We start from the raw sequence: 21,379 nt of genomic DNA, 5'->3' as shown, positions 1-21,379 counted from the left end.
ATCCACATTATAAATACATAAAAAAATAATTTTATTATGCATTTAAAATAAAAATATTGTAAATATCATTATAAATACATAATACATATTATCATTATTGTGCATAATTATTTTATATAGTTATTGCCAATATATAAATAAAGTTATTTTTACTTAAATAAATCTACATAATACTGTTTGTAAACAACATTGTAGATAGCTTGATGTATTAAGTATACATAGTATATGCATAAAGAAAACTCATATACCATAGGAAAATATCTAGTCTAGTAGAATAAAATCAAACAGTTAAAAAGACTAAATAATTTAGTGGAGATAAAAACATAATTAAGTAGATAATTAAACATGGAGATGAATGTACCATAAACAATATTACAGGACACAATTTACAATGACTTTAGCATTTAATGTAAAAGAAGCACAATGGAAATTGAATTTGAGCGCTGTCAGGTATGTGAAACTCAAGTCTATTAAAAAAAAAACAATATCACTTTATTTTACTCGTTCTTCATTATCTAATGCCATAATAATATATTTGTAGAAAAGAGTTGATGTGATAGTTCCAGAAAATGGACCAACCCAGTATATCTGAGGAGAAAAAAAAATAATTTAACATATTTTTATACATCAATATTCAAAAGTTATACTAATTACAATGTTAAAACTTACCCAATGCATGTTCCATGAATTGTTGTAGATTGCTGGTGCTAATGATCGTGCTGGATTTAAACTATTTCCAGTGAAAGGGCCCTAGAACAAAAAGGAAATTAAAAATGTAAAAAAGTGATACTTTTTTCTGATTGTGAGAAATACAATTTTATATTTTATGCTTTCTATTTTTTATATTATTTGTAATAAATGATAATTGAAAATGTATTGTCTTTGTTTAACTAATGAAAATTAAAAACTTATTTATAATTCCTAAAAATATTCTACAAAATAAGTTTATGACAAAAAATACTAAATATTAAATTTAAATTAAATAAAAATTATGTCTAATTGTAAATCTTTAATTGATTAACTATTTGAAGGCAATTTATAAAATTTTAAATGTAGTAATATTCTTAAATTTTTTAGATTATATTATGCTTTATTCAAGTAAACCTTTCATTACAATATATTTTTAATAATATTTTAATACAGAGTCATCAATTAAAAAACCTGGATTTAACTATGATAATTTGTGTTTCTGGTTTACGTTTGATAGTATAATAGAAGTGGTAGAAACAATTTTAGGTAAAATATTGCTATATTAGAGATAATTATCTTAAACTTTTATAGTAGAACCTTCATTTACTTTGAAAATAAAAGACTAATTTGAATTTATTTGATTAGTATTTATTGCTTAAATTTAATATATAAATATATAAATAAAACTATTAATAAATTAAGTTACAAATATTAATTTAACTAATCATTTAAATATTTTTGATTATTTATTATTCTTTTACTGTAAATAAATTTTAGCTTTAACTAAACGTGCTATTATTTATCAATATAATTGTTTATAAAAACTAAAAAGCATAAATTATAATTTTATAATTGTTATGAACTTAAAAATTCTAAAACATATATTAATTAAGTGCAAACATTTTATAATTTATTGAAGATCACTGAAAAAAACCGTGTAGCTATAATCATAGTTCAATATGTTTAGTAGAATTTTTAATATTTAAAATTTAAAATCTCTTAACTGCTATAAATTTATAGAGTATAACATTTTTAATAAAATTATAATTTTTCTACATTTAAAATGACTAAACACGTTTTTATTCTGAAGTTGTTAATTGAATACTTTAAAAAAAATTATTAATTGTCACATTTAAAAGTACTTACAACAACAACTGATGTCAAGAATATCATAACTAAAAATTTCAGGGACCCACAATCTCCATTACCACTTTTAGGATCCCAGACAGAACATACTAGAAGTATTAGAACTCCAGTTGTTATAGCTTCAATTAAAAGAGCTTGCCATGCAGTCAATCCAACAACTGGGCTTGTTACACAAACTCCGGAATCTGGTGAATTTAATATATTATAAGGTGAAATAACCTATAAAAATAAAAAATAAACATAAACAAAAATTCAATCTTTTTTTTAACTACTTGAATTAATCAATTAAGATTCTTACCACTAAAATTCCATAACCGATTATAGCTCCTAAAACTTCAGCAACGAAATAAATAATTGCTGTTAATATTGGTAATTTACCAAGCAATAATGCACATAATGTAACACATGGATTTATATGACAGTCACTGATGCGACCAATAATCTGAATTTAGTGAAAAATTATAATTAGTAAACAATACATTAGAATTATATATTTATAAGATACTTACAACAATAGTAACAGCTACAATTCCAGCAAAAGCAATAGCACCACTGTACTCACCAAGCTCACCACCCGGATATTTAGGAACCAATCCCATACAACCAAAGAACATTAAAAAGGCAGTACCAAACAGTTCAGCTAAGAATATCAATACAAGTTTCTGCCATGGCTGTCGTTCATATAATTGGTTCTGTTCAGCAGTGCCTGAAAGAAGAAACACATAGATGAGTTTTATTTTGTTGTTAAATAAACATAATATGGAGTACTTTGATTTAATAAAAACACAGAATCAAAAGTTAAATAATTCATTTAAACGCTGAACACTAAGTTTAAACACAACTTATTAAATAATGTTATGACTGTTTCAGTCAAGTTTGTTCAACATATTGTGTCTATGAAAGTCAACTATGACTTGGAAATGATAAAAAAAAGAATTGAAGACTATATAACTGTAGTAAAGACATAATTATTAAGTTGAAATAGATAGTTATATTGAAAATATCTAGTTAAAAAAAATTAAAATTGTACATACAGGTTGACTTATCTATTATTTAATAAAATAATACTAAATTATAAATACTAAACATAAGCAATAATAAACTTAGTATAGTTTATAGGTATACTACCAACTATATAAATACAAATGATACAATAACAAACTAAAATCTAAATAGGTATGAACTATGAATATAAGTTCACAATTTGGTGAAAATAAAAATAGTGGGAGTCTTCAGTTGCTTATCATTAGTGGTTGATATTGTCTAAATTATTATATAAAAATAGAAAACGATCATATTAAAACGCGGAAGTACTCAATCTTAGTATGCGCACTATTGGAGGAAATTAAATTTATTGTGGACATTGGGTACATAGTACCTACCAATTTAGTAAGTAATGATAAGTACTTTATGTCTATATTAATATAGTTACTTATATTATGGTAATTTAATTCCATCACTCTGATTTCTATAATTCTATTTTAACATTATATTATAACTTAAGTAATGTTTAAAAAACACGTAAATTGTTAAAATGTAGTATAATATATAACATAATTTACAAACTGCGTTCCAAACAACGTCAATGAATCTTTATCACACAATGTTATTATCAGTTACCTTATCAATAAATTTGAAAACAATATTGGCGGGTATATACTTGTATATTATTTATTATATAACCGGTCTTAATCTTGTGAATCACGGATCCTTGATCAAAGATTTTTAGAAATCACAGGCCTCCTTACTAATTTTTTTTTCGAATATCTTTCTTTTACAATACGTCACGTATTGACGTATATTATGTATTAAGGCTGCCGCGGATGCCCGACATGAGTATCATGGACTCCCAGAGGGCCATGAACCACTGTATTATATTATACTATATTTATTATTTACTATATTTTTTTATAGCGACTAGATACACAATATAATAATTATTATGAAATCACGAGAACTACTTTTCATGTGTTTATTTTGATTTTGTCTCCCACGAGTTATATAAAACACAAATACAAAATTGCGTTATTAATATTTTTCTTTAATAATATGATTTAATTTAATATTTATTACTATTACCATAATTCGACACAGCGAAATTATCGATTTCGTTAGATAATATTTAAATAAATCCTAACTTATATATATTTATTAACTTAGAAATCTACAATAACAATTACACAAATAATTATAACAACCATCAACTATCAAGTGGACAAGGACAAGAGAGAAAACGTTTTTAATTTTAAAATTTTATTGCTTTGCATCGTTGGAAACACGACAATAACATTCGTTATTACGTATTCGTTGTGTACTCAAGCAACTCAATATTAGGTAAAAAACTCGATGATTAAAATACACCTACTAACTATTCATATAGCTATATTGGCACTATTAGTAGGCATTAAAATAATTTAAAGTTAATAATGATTAATAAATAAGCATAAATTTATCAAATTTAAAAATAATATGATTAATTTAAAATAAATTTTATAACTAATAGCAATAAAGTAAATTAATCAATTCTAGACTCCATCTCCAAAGACCTCTATTGAATTTCAAACTCTCTGTCCAAAATACTCACCATATATAAATCAATAAAACAATTTTTATCATAGACATTGTATAATAATCGATTATGGGGTTTTAAAAAACTTTAAAATACTTAATGATCAAAATAGTGGATCGTATCTTTTCACTCTATTCACATAAATTTTAAATACTTATCATTCATAAACTACTCGTCCAAATTTTGATTTTAATATATTAAAATACTAAGAAAAAAATATTTTGTTTCAAAATGTAAAATTAAAAATGTATTTAGTTATTCAAAAAAGTAAAAACTTATAAAAAAAAAAATTATATAAAATGTATAACGATAAAAAAAAAATTCAGTTGGAAATGATGTAAGAAAAATATATACAAAAACGTTTAAAGATTTTGAAGAAATGAGTGTTGTTCGATAAAAGAATCATCCAGTATGACTAGTATAAGACTAACTGACAATGCACAGTTAAAATATTATGTTATTTATAATTTACATAAAATAAAACATTCATACATAAGTCATAACGTATACTAATTAGTTCCTATACTCTATAACTCTATATAGCAAGAGAATATGCTGCAGTACGACAAAAATCAGTTCTTCTATCCTTAGACAAAACCCTGCCATAGTAGAACCAACCTCGATAGGTCTCGCGCAAGGATGCATATAGAATTGACACGTTCTCTTGTTAGACAAAGTATAGGCTACACCGATATACTATGTATATAACATTTGGGATTATTAAGATTATTTACATCTCTCGTAGATGATAAATGATAATTGATAACATGAAAAATAAACTATATTACATTAATATGTTAATTAAAAGTTATTCTTTGGTTTAAGCAAAAAAAAAAAAAAAAACTACAGGTAGAATCAAAATTTATTTATTGTACACATGTTACACTGTGATAGGCGAAAACTTATGAGTTATGACTATTGCACGTATATGGTTTCCCATTATATATACAGATTGATTCTTTTACATTTTTTAAATGTTTAGTTAAATGTCTAAACTTGTTATATCAGTTAAATTTTTACTTAAAAAAAATTGAGTGATAAAGTTAGAAAAATTGTGATCATAGTAAAAAATATATTTTTAGATTCCACTTGAACTAAACAAAATTATAGTTAAAGACTTAGAAAATTTATTTAATTACCTAAATTATTAGTAAATAATAATTAAGGTACCTGAGCATTTAAAATCTAAATTGTTTATATGATTAAAATATTATCTAGTGAACATAATAATTAAAAAAATTATGAAATTTTGTTTAAAATGTATTCTTTATAATACTCGTATACCTATCACAGCATTATAATATTTAAGAGTTGAACGATAACTGTTGTTAACAAAAATTACAATTTATTATATTTTAACGTATTATTTGTTGTTGTTATAGTTACCATAACAACAAAATCATCTTATATTTATCTTACTGGTTTATCTATATGAGGGGCGTTATGTATAAATATGTTTTATATACACAATAGATTATACTTTGTTTTACTATTATACAAATAAATATATAAATAATACACCTAATGAAATACCTAATCAATTCAAATTAATTCAAATAACAATTGCTATTATCAATAGATAATAACATAACAAATAATAATAATAAACTATTGTTATATCAATTATTTTCAACGTTTAGTTATATAATGCATTATCATTATTAAACACTAAATAGTAATCAGTTGAAAATACAACCAATAAAATATCCCTCCTAGTTTAATTTTAATATATTTTTTCTTTTTGTATACGTGTTGAAATAAGGTTATAATGTTTTTCAATACTGAACTCTTTTTTTTTATCGTCTAATGCTGACATTTTAGACAAACATAAAACATATGTGACATGGCATAACATATAATCATATTGTTCAGAAATTTTTGGCATCTTGTATTACATTTTACTTTTTTCTAATAATTACGTTAGATACCGTTCTACCAATATAATTTACAAAGAAACTTATTATTTGTTTCTATTCATTAACTATAGATAAACATTATTACATATGACATACAATTGAACAATAAAACGTATAGAAGGTATATAATTAAATATATTTATTTCATAAATATATTTAAAAAACGACCACATACAATTTATTTTAATTTTAAGAAGAGATGAATAAGTTAGTATTTTTCTAGATAAAAAATATTGTTTATAGAATATATTTATAAATAGGAATATAACCTATATTCCTTATTATTAATATGATTTTTTTAAATTTATTTATGTACATATATTATATAAATAAATTAACTTTCAATAAATTTCCAATTTATCTAAAGTTGAAATTGGTGTTTATTTAATACTAAATCTATTTCATTTGAATAATATTTAAGATTTAAACAAATAATAACTTAACTATTGTTATAAAATAGACTTATAAGGTCGGAATGCATATGCCCTTTAGACACACTACATAACAACTAAAACTTAATTATTGAGAAATACATCCGTAAATAAATATAATGCATTATACACTTTAACTGTTTTGAAAAATAAAAAATATAAATGTTTATATTAAGATTATTTGTAAATAGTAAATACTATTTATAATAAAGGTACTCGATGTAGGTCAAAGATTTTCGATCAGAAATAGTGAAATCGTAACGCTAAATTAATGGAACTTCAAAATAAATGTAGGTGTTGTTATATTTACAACTATAAAGAACCATGCAACTGTACAAAACATATTAAAATACAAGTAATAATAATAAAACTTATTTTACTTAGTGAACATATAGGTAAGTTAATATTTTTAGAAAAAAAAATCAATCTGTAATAAATGTTAAACTTTTTAAAATCTATAAATAGCATAATATAATGTTTATTTTATGTTAAAACATTTTATTTTGACTATCTACCTAATGAAATGTGATTTATAAAGTGATATATCTGTTTTATGTCGATATAAAGAATAACTATTAAAGTTAGTGATTTGTTAATTCAACTAGGTCTTTTTTTTTTTTTTTTTTTTTAATTAGCGCATTAATGAAGAAATTATTTAATATAGTTAAAAACTTATAAGTAATACATTATTTTATAACTGTTAAGTATATTATTTAACAATAATGTGCACTGTTTTAATTTAGTTTAAAGACTCGCAAAGTGATACATGCTGCAAAAATTGAATAACATTATTAAATAGTTGAAAAAATATATTCATTATAATATACAAGTGTTACAATTCTCACCCGTAAAATGAAACTATTTCATAAGTAAAAAGCCAAAAATAATATGAATTACTGTAAATATTAACTTATTACAGTCAATTGTTTAGAGCAAATGAATTTGTCAGCATGTTGTCAGTTTTTCATGACATTATACAACGAGTAAATTATTTTTGAATTACTAAACACCAATAATAGTAAATATTTTTAAATGTACCTACGCAAAAGATAATTTTTATTGAAATGATGTACTTGATCATTTGTATTAACTTTTCATATGTTTAAATAAATCAGGGCCGGCTGGGTTAAAAATTTTTACCGTGAAAAAAAAAAATCGGACTATTAAAGAAAATCTATAAAAACAATCTAAAAAACATAAGTGTATTTATTATTTTCATATATTATGATAATATATTGTTTTGAGAATTTGAACATTTATAATTATTATTAAAAATTGTTTAGTTAAAAGAAATTTTATAATTTTAATTTAAAATACATATGTTTAAACTCCAGAATATACATTAATACATATTAAGGAATTTGTTAAGGTTTCAGCTCCTTTATGAAATTGTGTCGATTATGATTTCATTATCCAACGCCATCAAAATATTAGATTCAGCTGTCATAAGCATAAATGATCCCAAATGATCTTGACTCAATTCATTTCTTATTCTATTGAAAATATATTTCAATTTTGAAAACATTCATTCACAAGCTACATGTATTAACGATAGTGATAGAATGAATTTGTATGCAAAAAGTAGTGTCTTGTAAGCTTTACTATACAGAATATATTTTAGTAGTACTGTATAGCAACACAAAATACAATTTCTACACGCTATAATTAATATTGTCGATTTTTTTTTTTCAATTTCCAAATTAGAATTGTTAGTGCTTTGCATTAGTTCTAACAATGTAAACGCAAATTTTAGGCGGTGCAGACGTGCGTTACCGATTAACAACACAAAATGACAAACATCTATTTTTGACAATTTATACATTTTTTCATATCTATTTTACGTAATTATTATCTTCAAAGTGCAGTGTTAATCGTACAATAAGGACTAACAAGTATTCCATATATTAAGAATATTATAAACTAAATTGTTATTTGTTACGTATTATATTTCAAAAGCAAACTACATCGTTCTGAATACTGAAGGTGTTATATTTTTTTTAAGGAATTTCCTTAATATTTTTTCCCACGCCCATGTCTGAAAGTCACGAGTCACCACCGGATAGTTTTCTTATACAATCGCTTTAGAAAATGCATTTATGTCTGTTGACAGAATGAACCTTAACCGATAAACCTTTAAAAAAAATGTCTCAACGAGTACAAGCGGCCCATTGGGAAACTCCAGGTATCCCGCCTGTCCAGTCAGGCCCTGAAATAAATATTTCTGCTAACATATCTTTTCAGTTTTTATCATTGTAATAATTTATTTGACAATAATTAACCATCTCAAAAAAAAAAAAAACTGTAAATAGTGTACAAATTTCTTATATATTATATATAAAGTATACTTCATATATTATATGGGTTGGTGTATCGCGAAAATTTTGTAAGGGATGAAATATGCGGCATTATTAAAAAGGTTGAAATATAAGTTGAATATAAGTTATATAACGTATCTAGCGAATTTACACAATTCTTCTAAAATCGAACCATAATTGAACTCATTTAAGTTAACCACATAAATTATAACCAGGGCTTGGAAGTTCATGCATTTGCATATCAAGATTGCTCTAAGTTGTATTTTATGCTAGATGATATAGAAATCCATTTTAAGGTACCACAGTTATAAATGTGAAATTTTATTTTGCACGTTTTTGCATATTTAGAGGTTTATTATTAATTGGCATGTTTATGCGTTTTGCCATTTTATCGGGCATATTATTCAAAAGTTTCATATTCCTATCATATTATGATGAAAAATAAAAATATACGACCATTTATGTATGGGAATTTGATTACAACATAAAATGATTAAAAATAAAATGCCAGCAGTCATTAAGTAATCTTCATTCGGTTTATCAGTGTAATGAAGTTGACGCAAGTTAATGAAGACTCAGTAATATTTAAATACAATTTTTTTTTACAATCTTATACTAAAAATAATATACAACTTTTATAAAATTATTGGAAAATGTTTAATATTTTTAAAAACTGTTAATGATATAATTTTTTTACTGAACATATTTTAAATGCATAATTGTAAATTTTTTAGTGCATATAAATGCATACATTTTAACTTTTTAAGGCATATTTCAATGCATATTTGCCATTTTTTAGTGCATAAGTGCATGCTTATTTAGGCTTTATTAGGGCATGAACTTCTAAGTCCTGGTTATAACTATTGAAATAATCAATATAAATATAAGTATGTATCATTTAAAGAGACACGAAGAACAATTTATTTTAATAATGTTAATTCAAATATTTAATTGTATAATGTCTAAATACACTTTTTCCTTAGTCTTAATCAGCTATAAAAAGTACAATAAGCCACTAAAAACATAAATTTCGTAATCCAGAATTAATGTAAACTACTCGTATAAAGCTTATCAGTCAATATAGCATAATAAATTACAGATGATTTTCCGAAACACTAAATATAAGTATATTATTTATGTTAATATTATCAGTAATGATTGGATTAATTTTAATACATAATTTTAATTTAAATAAAAGTTGTATAAACAACAAATTTAATTTTTGTGGCATAATATCAAAAAGCGCTGAAATAACTTTTTAACTATTTGACATTACAATATAAACATACAGATAGTTAAACAATTATTGTTTTTTTAAAGATAATATTTTGAAATACCTATACATATAGCAGCAAAAATCTCAATTATGAAAAAAATGTACTTAGTACATCCACTTTATTTTATAATAATATATTAAAGCATAGTATATAAAATTATCAGCATCGAAAAATAAACATAATTCTAAAATAAATCGAAACTAAGGTTAGTTTAAATTTCTAATAATTATAGTTGAAAATGGACTTAACTTAATTGACTTAAATTAATACCAAATGACAACCCCAAAGTAAATTTTAGTGAAACAAAACTTTTTTTTAAAATTTATTTGATTTTAGTTACAAACTATTGAACTAATAGATAAATCTTTAAAAAACATAAAATGAGCGTATAGTACAATTAAATTTTGGAAAGATAGTTTATAGTTATAAAAATAGCACTTATGCACTTTTCTTCCACTATATAGTTTATAAATTATGAAAATATAGTAAAATAAATTGAAAGAAACATAAATATAAAAAATAATATTAAAATGCACTGAAAAGCAGACACAACAAAATAATAGACAGGTTAAAAAATAAAAAAAATAAATAAAATCTGTTGATATATGAGGAACTATAGTGAAACGTAACCCTTACTAGTCTTACACGTACTGATAGTATTGAAAATATGTTTACAAAAACATTGTAGGAACAAATATAAAATACCTAGAACCTTGGATGCGGCCCTGGAGCTAAATCAAAAATACAACCATAAAATTTCAATATTCTTGAAAATACGAAAGTGCGCAACATAATTTAAAAAATAAATCAATTCATTTAAAATCATTGAAGATTGATTTTCTATCAATTACGATAAAAGTTGACACTTTTATGTCAACTCCAAGCGCATATCATTATTATATTCATGTACAAAAGAACATTGTATATTTATTAATCTTATCATAATTCATAATATTATATCTATGCACTTTAAAATAGAATAGATACATAATATATAGATTGAATAATGATATAAAATATTTATTATAACTTTTTTTTTTAAATAAATAACCGGTAAGTCTTCAGGTATTAAATGGTAATTAACAAAAATTATTAACGTATATTTTAATCCTTTAATAATTCTTATATATTATTCTAAAACTATTATGTTTATTATAATCCTTATTAGTTTTAGAATTTATTTATATAAATTATCAATCATCAACTTTTAAATTGAATATATTTTAATTTAATTATATCTATGCTATAAATTGTATATTAAATAAATATTTAGAATTTACCATATTCTGAAAAATCACCAAAGGAAACCGATGATCCAAGTTGTTTGAATAGCTTACGTGATACTTTCCCTGGGCTCGTAAAACAACCAGACATGTTTATTTGTATCTTGGATAATTTTTAATAATAAATGTACAATAGAAAGGTATACAACGTTGTATTAATCAAATGACAAAAAACACTGGACACTGTTTTCAGTTCAGAATACAATGAGTAAATGGGCATAAAGAACCAAATTCATTTCTATTAAGAAACACCGTTTCCGTGCTAAATCAACGACGGGCGGCGAACTGTGACAATAGAACTCCTACTACTATTTTATGAACATAAATTATCCAATGGCTTGCAGTAACAGTAAAAATAATAAGCTTACACCATATCGCATGAAATAAAAAGCTATAATATAGTCATAATTAAATAATTAAAATATACGATAACCCTATATAATAATATATATAGTATAATATGTATATCTGATATCATATACGTCACATTTACACACAAATTGGTAAATTAATGATATGTTTTTAATTTGAAAATTGTACACTAAGATAATTAATTAAATATTACTTATCATTATTTAACCAATATAACCTAAACTTTACAGTTTATTTGGAAAATTAACATTTTTAAGTACAAAATAAGCCTACCTGACTGATACCTTCTCATCAGTATCTTGTCAAAATGTTCAATAAGTGAAAATGGACAATGGACAATAAAATAGATACTACTTATATTTTATAAAAGTAAATCATGTTAAGTCAATTATTAAGATACTTATGTTTAAGTAAAAATGAATAACAAACTATTATCATTATTATTAATATTAATAATAAAACAATATAAATAATAATTTTAAAAAAAGTTATTTATTTATTGTAATACTAAATTTGAAGTGATAGCTATTTTTAAAGTATTATTTATTATGAAATATAGTACCTATTAAAACTTATTTTTAATTTTGTATAAATCAATTTTTTTGTGTTTCTCACTGTATAACCAGATTTTTTAAAGATAATTCGTGAAATTCAAAAACAAATATTAAAAAGATTGTCATACAGTTAATATAATTAATTTCAAAAATAATGTATCATTATATAAACATTATTATTAACAATAAATAATGCTGATAGTACTGATTAATATTAAGCATTCATATAGACAGTAATCATATACGAAATTATAAAAATGATTTATGCCATAAATATAATAATATTATAAAAATTGTCAACAAATTACATCAAAAATTATATTCAATGTTGCTTTTAATTTTCTTTTTTTTCATGCGTGTATTTAGAATTTATATATTATACATTTATACAGCATACGGGGTGTATTTTATGATGTTTATCCCTTAAAATTACTTAATTTTTAATTAATATTTTTTAAATTTGATTTTGAATAATAATTTATGTAATAAAAGTCACAATTACTATAGTTTAAAGAAATTTAAGTTAAAATAGAAAATATTTTAATGTTTGTTTTCGTGTTTGTTAAAAATCTAAGATTATCGATTTATAATGATAATTTATTTATAATAAAAGATCATCTTATTATCAAAATAGTTTAATAAGTTTAAATAAATTTAAGCAGAAAGCACGTGTACACGCATAAACTTATGACACGTAACATCCTTTGTAGCAATAAATATATCTTATAATGATGAAAGAAAAATATGTTTATGTTATCAAATCTAATTAATTTATGCTAAATTAAAAGCTGCATAATATACAATGTATACAAACACATACAATTAGGTCGTTTTCATTATTTTTAATCTTTAAATGGAAATTTGAAAAATAAAATAACAATAAATTTATAAGTTACTGAAAAATTTAATCTACATAACTAATTAATTATAATAAGATAACTTTTTAATTTAAATTCTAACGGAAATTATGAATTCAGATGTAAATTATAATTATTTTTTGATAAATATATTTTGGAATACTATAAAGCTATTTGAAAGTTTCATGCACATTACATACAGATAGATAGTAGATACTTGATTATTTTTCATACAATTTTCGTCATGAATAAATAATAATAATATTTTTAACTGGGAACTAGTGAGTCTGTGTTCTAAACATAATAAACTATAAAAAAATATTTACTCATTTTAAAATATATCACATTAGTCAACAAAATTTTACACTACGTTGATATTGCCTTATAAGTTAATAAAAATAATATACGTAATATAAACGATTTTTTTTGGCAAAAATTAGTTCAGTCTATTTTATTACCTAACAATAATAATAATAAGTTATAAAATATCTTTAGAAATAGAGGCACTATACCTATCTAACATCATCTAGTCCAAGTCTAACGACGTGGATATGAAAATATGAGATACACTCAAAACCTTCTATAGTAAATAATTAGCCAGTGGAAGTCAAATGATTTTGTCATAACGAGGGACCATGATTGGTCAATTCAATTTTAATAAGCCAATGAATGTAATCAATTGTCTATAAAACGTCATAATATACATGTATATATTTATTGGATTCATATAATATATTAATAATATTATGTTTTATGTACATATATTCATATTAAAAAAATAAGGAAAAATCACTTTGCTGAATAAAAAGTGTGTAATATATCTCTTAATTAAATAGATTGCTGTAATAATGTACTAAATTAAAATTCAATAATAAATTATTGTATACAAAAACACAATTTTGAGTGAATACGTTGTATCAGTATCTATTTCTAAGAATATTTAATGATTTATTTTTTTATTAGAAGTACATAGTGCTACACACTATTTTTAATCGCTACAAACTATATAAATGATAAAAAGTTTGAAAATGTAATATAAGGTTTTTCAGGTTGTTCTAACTGAAATTAAATAATATAAAAAAGCATAGTAACCATTGCTAGATAAATTTATTTTCATACATTATACTAATAGTAAAATATTATATAAAAATGTAATACAAACATATTGTTTACAATATAATTCTTTATTTTAGTTATATTGAGGAAAATAAACTTTTACAAATGTTAACGCGAATATAGATATAAACAACTTTTTTTATTATTAAATGCAATTAAATATGATTAAAAAATGAAATTAAAATATTTTTGCAAGCCGTTAAAATTTGGCCAGCCACATAGGTTTGCTACCTCTGCTGTAATATAAAGTAGAGGGCCATGATAGACCACTAAAATATATATTTACGAACTAGTTGATAAGTCAGTGGTAAATTGAGTACCGGAAAGCACGAAATTTTGGTTAACATCTACAACGCTTTTACTAACAATTATGATTAACATAATATAATCAATATTCATTACTATTATTATATAAGTAGAGACTGCGGATATTGTTATAAATTGTTGTTACGGAAGATACGTCACATCGATTTAAATGTCAAGTCGACACTGGCACGTAGCCTTGATAAGCAGACAATGACTGAAAGCAAACGTCACAGCAAGAGAATAAAGATGATACTCGGGATTTGAGAGGATAAATTATATTAATAATCAAGGCTCAAAAATTATAGTATATACATATTTTATGATAAATTTTAGAACAACCAAGTAAAGGTTAAATTTGTTTCACATTTTTCTAATGTTATCTGTAATTTTTTTTTATTTTGATAATTTTCGTATATTACGAATTTTTGAGTTATTTTGTTCATATAGGATAAGTGTTATTTATAGATACATTTTCATAAATGAATGGAATCAAACCCATAGTTTTGAATTTTTTTTTTTTTATTCGTTTATCAAGAATGTTTAAAATTAAAATTGGACTTATTGGAAATATATAGAGCGGAACAATTGAAATTATTTTTTCTGATATATATTTGAAATAATTTAATAAAAATTTAAATTAAACATGATTTGTACTAAAAAAACTTAAGTGTTCTTTTTTTACATATTTTCTAATTTTTAATATTATTTTCAGCACATAATTTGGTGTGATGGAGGTGTATATTAAAGCTCTAAAGAATAACTTTGTTAGTCCTATAACCGGCAAGAATTATTATTAATATTATTTATAACTGCAGACTAAGGTAGTAACGTACATGTATGATATGTGAGATAATAAAACGATATAGATCATCTATCTTAATGATGCGCAACCTTGGTGTAGCGGAATAATTTTAATAAGGAGTCGCCAATAATTTATACCAAATAACAAAGTTATTTACTACGTATATTATTATAATATTACGTACAAATCGTACTATTATTGTATAATTTTATAACGTCTCTGGCCATGTAATTGTAAATTATTAAATTGTTGATTATTATTAATTTTATTAATTTTTTCAATTCTATAGTTTATTTTTATTACATTTTTAACTATATTTTGTATTAAATAAGCAAATATCAAATTGCTTAAAATTAACGATTTTATTTACACGAATATAAATAATGCATTTACCTAAACTGAATACTTATGAGGCATTACAGGTAGGTTTTCATCTCATCGAAAAAAAACATTTGGGGGGGGGGGGGGGGTTAAAAAAAAGGTTGCATAGGTACCACTGATCTACCCGATTGTGCACATAACGTACAGTGTTAGTATAACAGATAAATGATAAAGTTCAGATGCCCGTTAGGTATTAAGGGTGCGAGGTAATATGATTACTTGAAGTTATTATCATTAAATCGGTAGAAATTTCTAGAAGCAAACCAGATTAATGAGCATAGTTAAACATCAAGTAAAAAACGACAAATATTATTATAATTTATGGTATTAAATATTCCGTCAACTCTTATATATTTTGATAACGGAAAAAATATACTTTTAGTACGATAAATATAAAGATGATAATAATGACGGTAACAGACAAAAACATTGATATCAATAATATCACAAAAATAAAAATAAGTGAAACACATTTAATCTGTCCCTGTATTAATATTTAATACCTTCGTAAATCGTAATTTTAACAATGCATTTAAATATTTACCTCTGTTATAGAAGTATGTGGGCATGTCTTTTTCCTCAAAATCGTCGTCCGAAATCCGAATGTGATACAAAAATAAAAATATTATGTAATACTAAATAACGTAGAGCGTTACGCGCCGTCGCGATAAACTCTGTAGGCGATTTTACTTTGAAACGCGCCGTAACTCGTAAGATACTACACACTACACTACCGCAACCGTCGCTTTCACCGATACAACTACACTAGTACTGCTACAGTTAGTAGTACACCACTAACACCAGTCACCACCCGCTGTAGTTGTTACCACTACCGCTACCACTAACATCCATGACCGCGGTCGTTGAACCATATGTCAGTCTTGTTTATGTTTATGATATTTTCCGTGCCATCCGTAACGCAGTTTACCTTCTTTATCCGATAACCTTTATCGGCCGGACGCGTACGTCGATTGCGCAAGCGTAAACGTGATAGTGCTCAATTCGCACGCCGCCGCGCCACCGCTAAGGGTTCTAACTACCTACTGAGATTGATTGTAGCGAATTCGGGGTTTAGGACGTTTAGGTACAAAACAAGTGATCGGTGACGGCTGACGACGATTCACTCCGTCTGAGTATTTAAGCATTACCCGTAACGTAGAATCGCGGTCCAATAAGATACAATAGGGTAGGTATGAATATTCACTACTCACTAGTCGTTAAGTATGCCATCTCCAATTTACTTTTATCCCTACAGGCCTACAAGCAAATTTAGTATCGACGACATAAATAAATAAGTACGATAGTTTAATAATACCTATAATACCTTGTATATATTTCGAAGTTAAGAAAAATCATAAATTAATTACAATTATTTATAAATAAATACATCATTGTAATTTTTGATTATCATATCAATTGGTTGCGACTGGCGTATACACTGAGGAATTAAGTACCTACCTAAGATAATAAATTATAAAGTTGTTGTACAAGTTGATTATATGAAATGAAATTATTAAGACTTAAGGAACAACAAGTCAGCTACAGCTCAAGTAAGAATGGTGACGGTTTATAATTGATTTGTTTAAGACGTTTTGACGTGAAACATAAGCTGACAATTATTTTTTAATAAATTTGAGTTATTGACGAACTAATACCTACTTATATAGTTAAATGTTAGTTAAAAATAATTTATAAGCTAAAATAAAAGGTTATTTATAGAATATTAAAATTCGTAAATGGCATACTCGACGATATAAATTTACGATGTAAATAGTTTAGTTGAGATCGATCACACTATTAATTACAATATTAATCGCTACACGTAATGGATAATGTGAAGGGAATTACTGTAATCGCAGCCACTTCCTTTCATTGGATCATTTACCGTCAGTCACTTATTGTTATTGATGTGAGATTACCCAAATACGACTAATGTCTAATTATATTGCGAATCGATTTTAATCCGTTTAGTATACTCAGCGCTTATCTCTGGATATTAATCGCAGTCGAACGCTCACTGATAAAGAAAATACCTATTAATAAGCATGTATAAAATCGCTAAAATTTCGCATAATATAGATCAGTGTTTCTTAAACTGTGTTCCGTAAATAACTCGAGGTTCCAGAAAGGCTTGGAAAGTTATTTAAAGTTCTACAACAACTAACTATTTAACGATTACAGTAACAGAAAAAAAAAATTAGTAAAGATCGCGCATGTGCTACATTGTAGTCGCTATGATACCTAAATAAATAGTTAAATTTTGTATATTTGTATAAGTTACAGTTCATTGTTTTGTCTTGTTTACTCTCCTTTTTCTTTTTTTTTTTTTCAAAGAAAATGTTCATATTACTTCTTCATAAAAAAAATTATTTTTTAATTTTCCGTGTTCTTAAAAAGTTAAGAAACACTGATATAATTCTCTCATGTGACATACAGTATATTAAGTACCTAGCTATTATTATAGAACGTATAGCTATATTTTCATAATTTGCTGTTTCTACAACATAGAATTAGTTTTAAAATGAGTAAGTGTAATAAATTATCAGATTAAGTTCAATCAAGTATTATAAAAGACAAATGTCAAATAATATCAATTGACAATGAAAAATAAGTTTCTATTTTTATTTTCAAACAATGCCCGATATAATGTAGTGCAATAATTATATACAGAAGTACATAACAGTCGTAACACATATATCCATTTATAACACTGTTTGGAGTTCCTGACTGTAATCTTGTAATGATATGGATTATGAACCATAAAGGACATGTAAAATGTATGTTAAGTATAGGATAATGAATACTGTTATAAAAAAATTAACTTGGATGGTAAAATTAGAAATATTAAAACATGATACACTAGTAACGCCATTATGCCACACTATATTTTCAATTGTATTAAGTATTTGATTTATGATCGTTTGTATAGCTTTTAAAATATCAACTATAATTCTATTTCTAATAATATATTTTTGTTAAATAAATTATTTAAGATGTATCACGCAGTGGATACGTGATATAAATTTACATCGAACATACGATGTTTTATCATAGAAAAGTACGCTTTAGATGGGTAACGTTCTAGCCTTGTAGTCAGAGGCGGACGAGAACCCAACGTACAAAAACATTTTGCTTTTTAATTTTAGATTTATTTATTGACAAAATCTTATTTCAACAATACCATACACATCTGATTGTTTTATACTGGCCTGAATGATATAATATGAAACTGGTCATTGTGCAGATGAATAGTAGCACAGTCCGCACGTAGTATCATTTAATTATTTACATCATTCAACATACAATATAAAGACATTTAAATAAAAAAAATGTATTTATTTTATTTTTCTTATATCATACATATGTAAAATCTTAATCCTATATGCTACATTATAATAAATACTAAAGTTTAGTACTTGAAACATAAGTATTACCTACTGGCTACTCTAGCTAATATCGATAAAATATTAATTTTAAATAATATATTTGTTTTCAATAATTAATACTTTATTACCTAAATAATTTATTATTAATTATTAATGGCATTACGTGTATTAATAAATATTTGTTGTTAAGTTATAACAACTATTAACAAGTAACATGGCATTCAAAAATCTAATAAAATGTATGAATTTTTTTTTGAGAACACTGATTCGTCAATTTTTTTCTTATGAAGATCCCTTGTAATCGAGTAAGGTAACCTTATTCACTAACCAATTTACCAATCCACATGCCACACGTGTTATTTAATTTTAATTATCAATATAAAATATAGCATTTATCATTAAAATCATAATCAATACTTATAGATAATAATATAATGATTTCATTTTTTATTTTATTTGATCTAATCGAAATATGTTATAAGATTACCTCATTATACGTACGCGACGCGTTTTATATGATCATAATATCTATGGTCGACAATCCTCACAATTTAAGAGATACTTGTTGCCATTGATGTTAAATACATATATAATTTTTGGACAACATAATAGAAAGAGAAACGATTAATGAATAGTTCTTACACACACTGAAGTTTTCTAACGATAAAGAATTGTAAAAATTCTAAATTTAAACGTTTATAAAAAAAAGTAGTCTATATTTTTGATATATTTTAATTGATAAATGAACAACTTATGAAGAACTTTGCATTAAATTTTCAAACATATTGATCCAGAGAAAAAATGGAAAATATCAAATGTCTATAAACAACTTAAAAAGAATAAAAATATTTCAAAAATTATACGATGTGTAAAAAATGTTAACATAAATATTTGGGATAAATATAAAATATCTAAGAGTCATAACTCATAAGTTTTGAGTTATCAAAAAAAAAAAAAAATTTATTTTGCATAAAAATTCCTGTTATTCTTTAATTTTTCTTTGTTTACTCTATTATTTTGAATTTATAATGTTAACCTTGACTCTCAAAAGTACAAATTAGACTAACATTTTTATGAGAAATCACCCTCAAAGTTGATTTTTTTCAACTATTTATCGTGTATACTGTAAACAAATTAAAAAAACTTTCATTATCGCTCCACTCAAAATCTAAAAATGTATATAATATATTGGCTTGAATTATATTTACGTAGCTATGTTATAAATAAAAAATAATAATTTTTGTTTATGAAATAAAATTAAAAGTTATTATAAACATTACATTAATTAATCATATTTTATCGAAATAAAATTTAACAATGCCAAATATGTCTCAAAATTGTTCCAATAAAAACGAAAATAGACTTTTAAAGTTAACTGTTAGTAACGATCAATTAACTCAATTACATGATTCAAACATATTAGAAGACGATAAAAATATTATAAAAAAGGTTACGTCTTTAAATACCAGCAGATTAGAAACGAAACATAAAAGCAATACTTGTCAAAAAACATACAAAGTGAAACTTGGTAACTACAAAAAACAACAGATTGCATTCAGTACAGCATATAATGAATTAAAAACAAGCTACGAATCGATCAAAAAATTTATAAAGGATTCATTATCTAATAATAATAACATTTCAGACTTTGGAGAACTTGAAGAATTTGATTACATAGTAAGTACGATTTATTTTTACTAATTTGGTTGCCCATGATAAAATTTATTATTCAATTTTGATTTTCTCGTATTATTTAATTTTTATACTTGTTAATAGATTCAAAACACTTTGCAAGACAAATTTGGGAAAACATTCTTAAAACCAGAAGCTTCACTTAAAAAAGATCATGCAGTTTTTGTTTTTAATTATAATAAACAATTATTAAATTTAGATATTAATTCCACAACTGGTTATCAAAAGTTAGATTCATCAATTAAAGAAGCATATAAATATGTATGGAATAATTATTTAACTGTAT

The 21,379-nt window shown here is 24.0% G+C and overlaps 1 protein-coding gene across 6 annotated transcripts in view; it reads right to left on the bottom strand.

Moving 5' to 3' along the window:
- Window positions 1–222: 222 nt before the first annotated feature.
- The window catches only part of LOC112596422 (aquaporin-like), a 43,391-nt gene continuing 22,234 nt past the window's right edge, over window positions 223–21,379 (bottom strand). For 3 of the 6 annotated variants that reach the window (XM_025342086.1, XM_025342087.1, XM_025342090.1), the window contains 5 exons: window positions 2,346–2,542; window positions 2,135–2,278; window positions 1,837–2,055; window positions 670–750; window positions 223–588 (listed from right to left, as the gene is read on the bottom strand). In XM_025342086.1, coding sequence (XP_025197871.1) covers window positions 493–588; window positions 670–750; window positions 1,837–2,055; window positions 2,135–2,278; window positions 2,346–2,542 — 737 coding nt within the window. In that variant the 3' untranslated portion in view covers window positions 223–492. Of the gene's footprint in view, window positions 589–669; window positions 751–1,836; window positions 2,056–2,134; window positions 2,279–2,345; window positions 2,543–3,268; window positions 3,375–11,624; window positions 11,837–16,559; window positions 16,776–21,379 lie in introns of those variants that run through there. The other 3 variants (XM_025342091.1, XM_025342088.1, XM_025342092.1) reach the window with 3 other exon arrangements.

Source organism: Melanaphis sacchari, unplaced genomic scaffold (genome assembly GCF_002803265.2).
Source record: "Melanaphis sacchari strain LSU unplaced genomic scaffold, SCAv2.0 Contig31_pilon_pilon, whole genome shotgun sequence".
NCBI lineage: Eukaryota > Metazoa > Arthropoda > Insecta > Hemiptera > Aphididae > Melanaphis > Melanaphis sacchari.
This window is presented reverse-complemented; position numbering and strand designations above follow the sequence as displayed.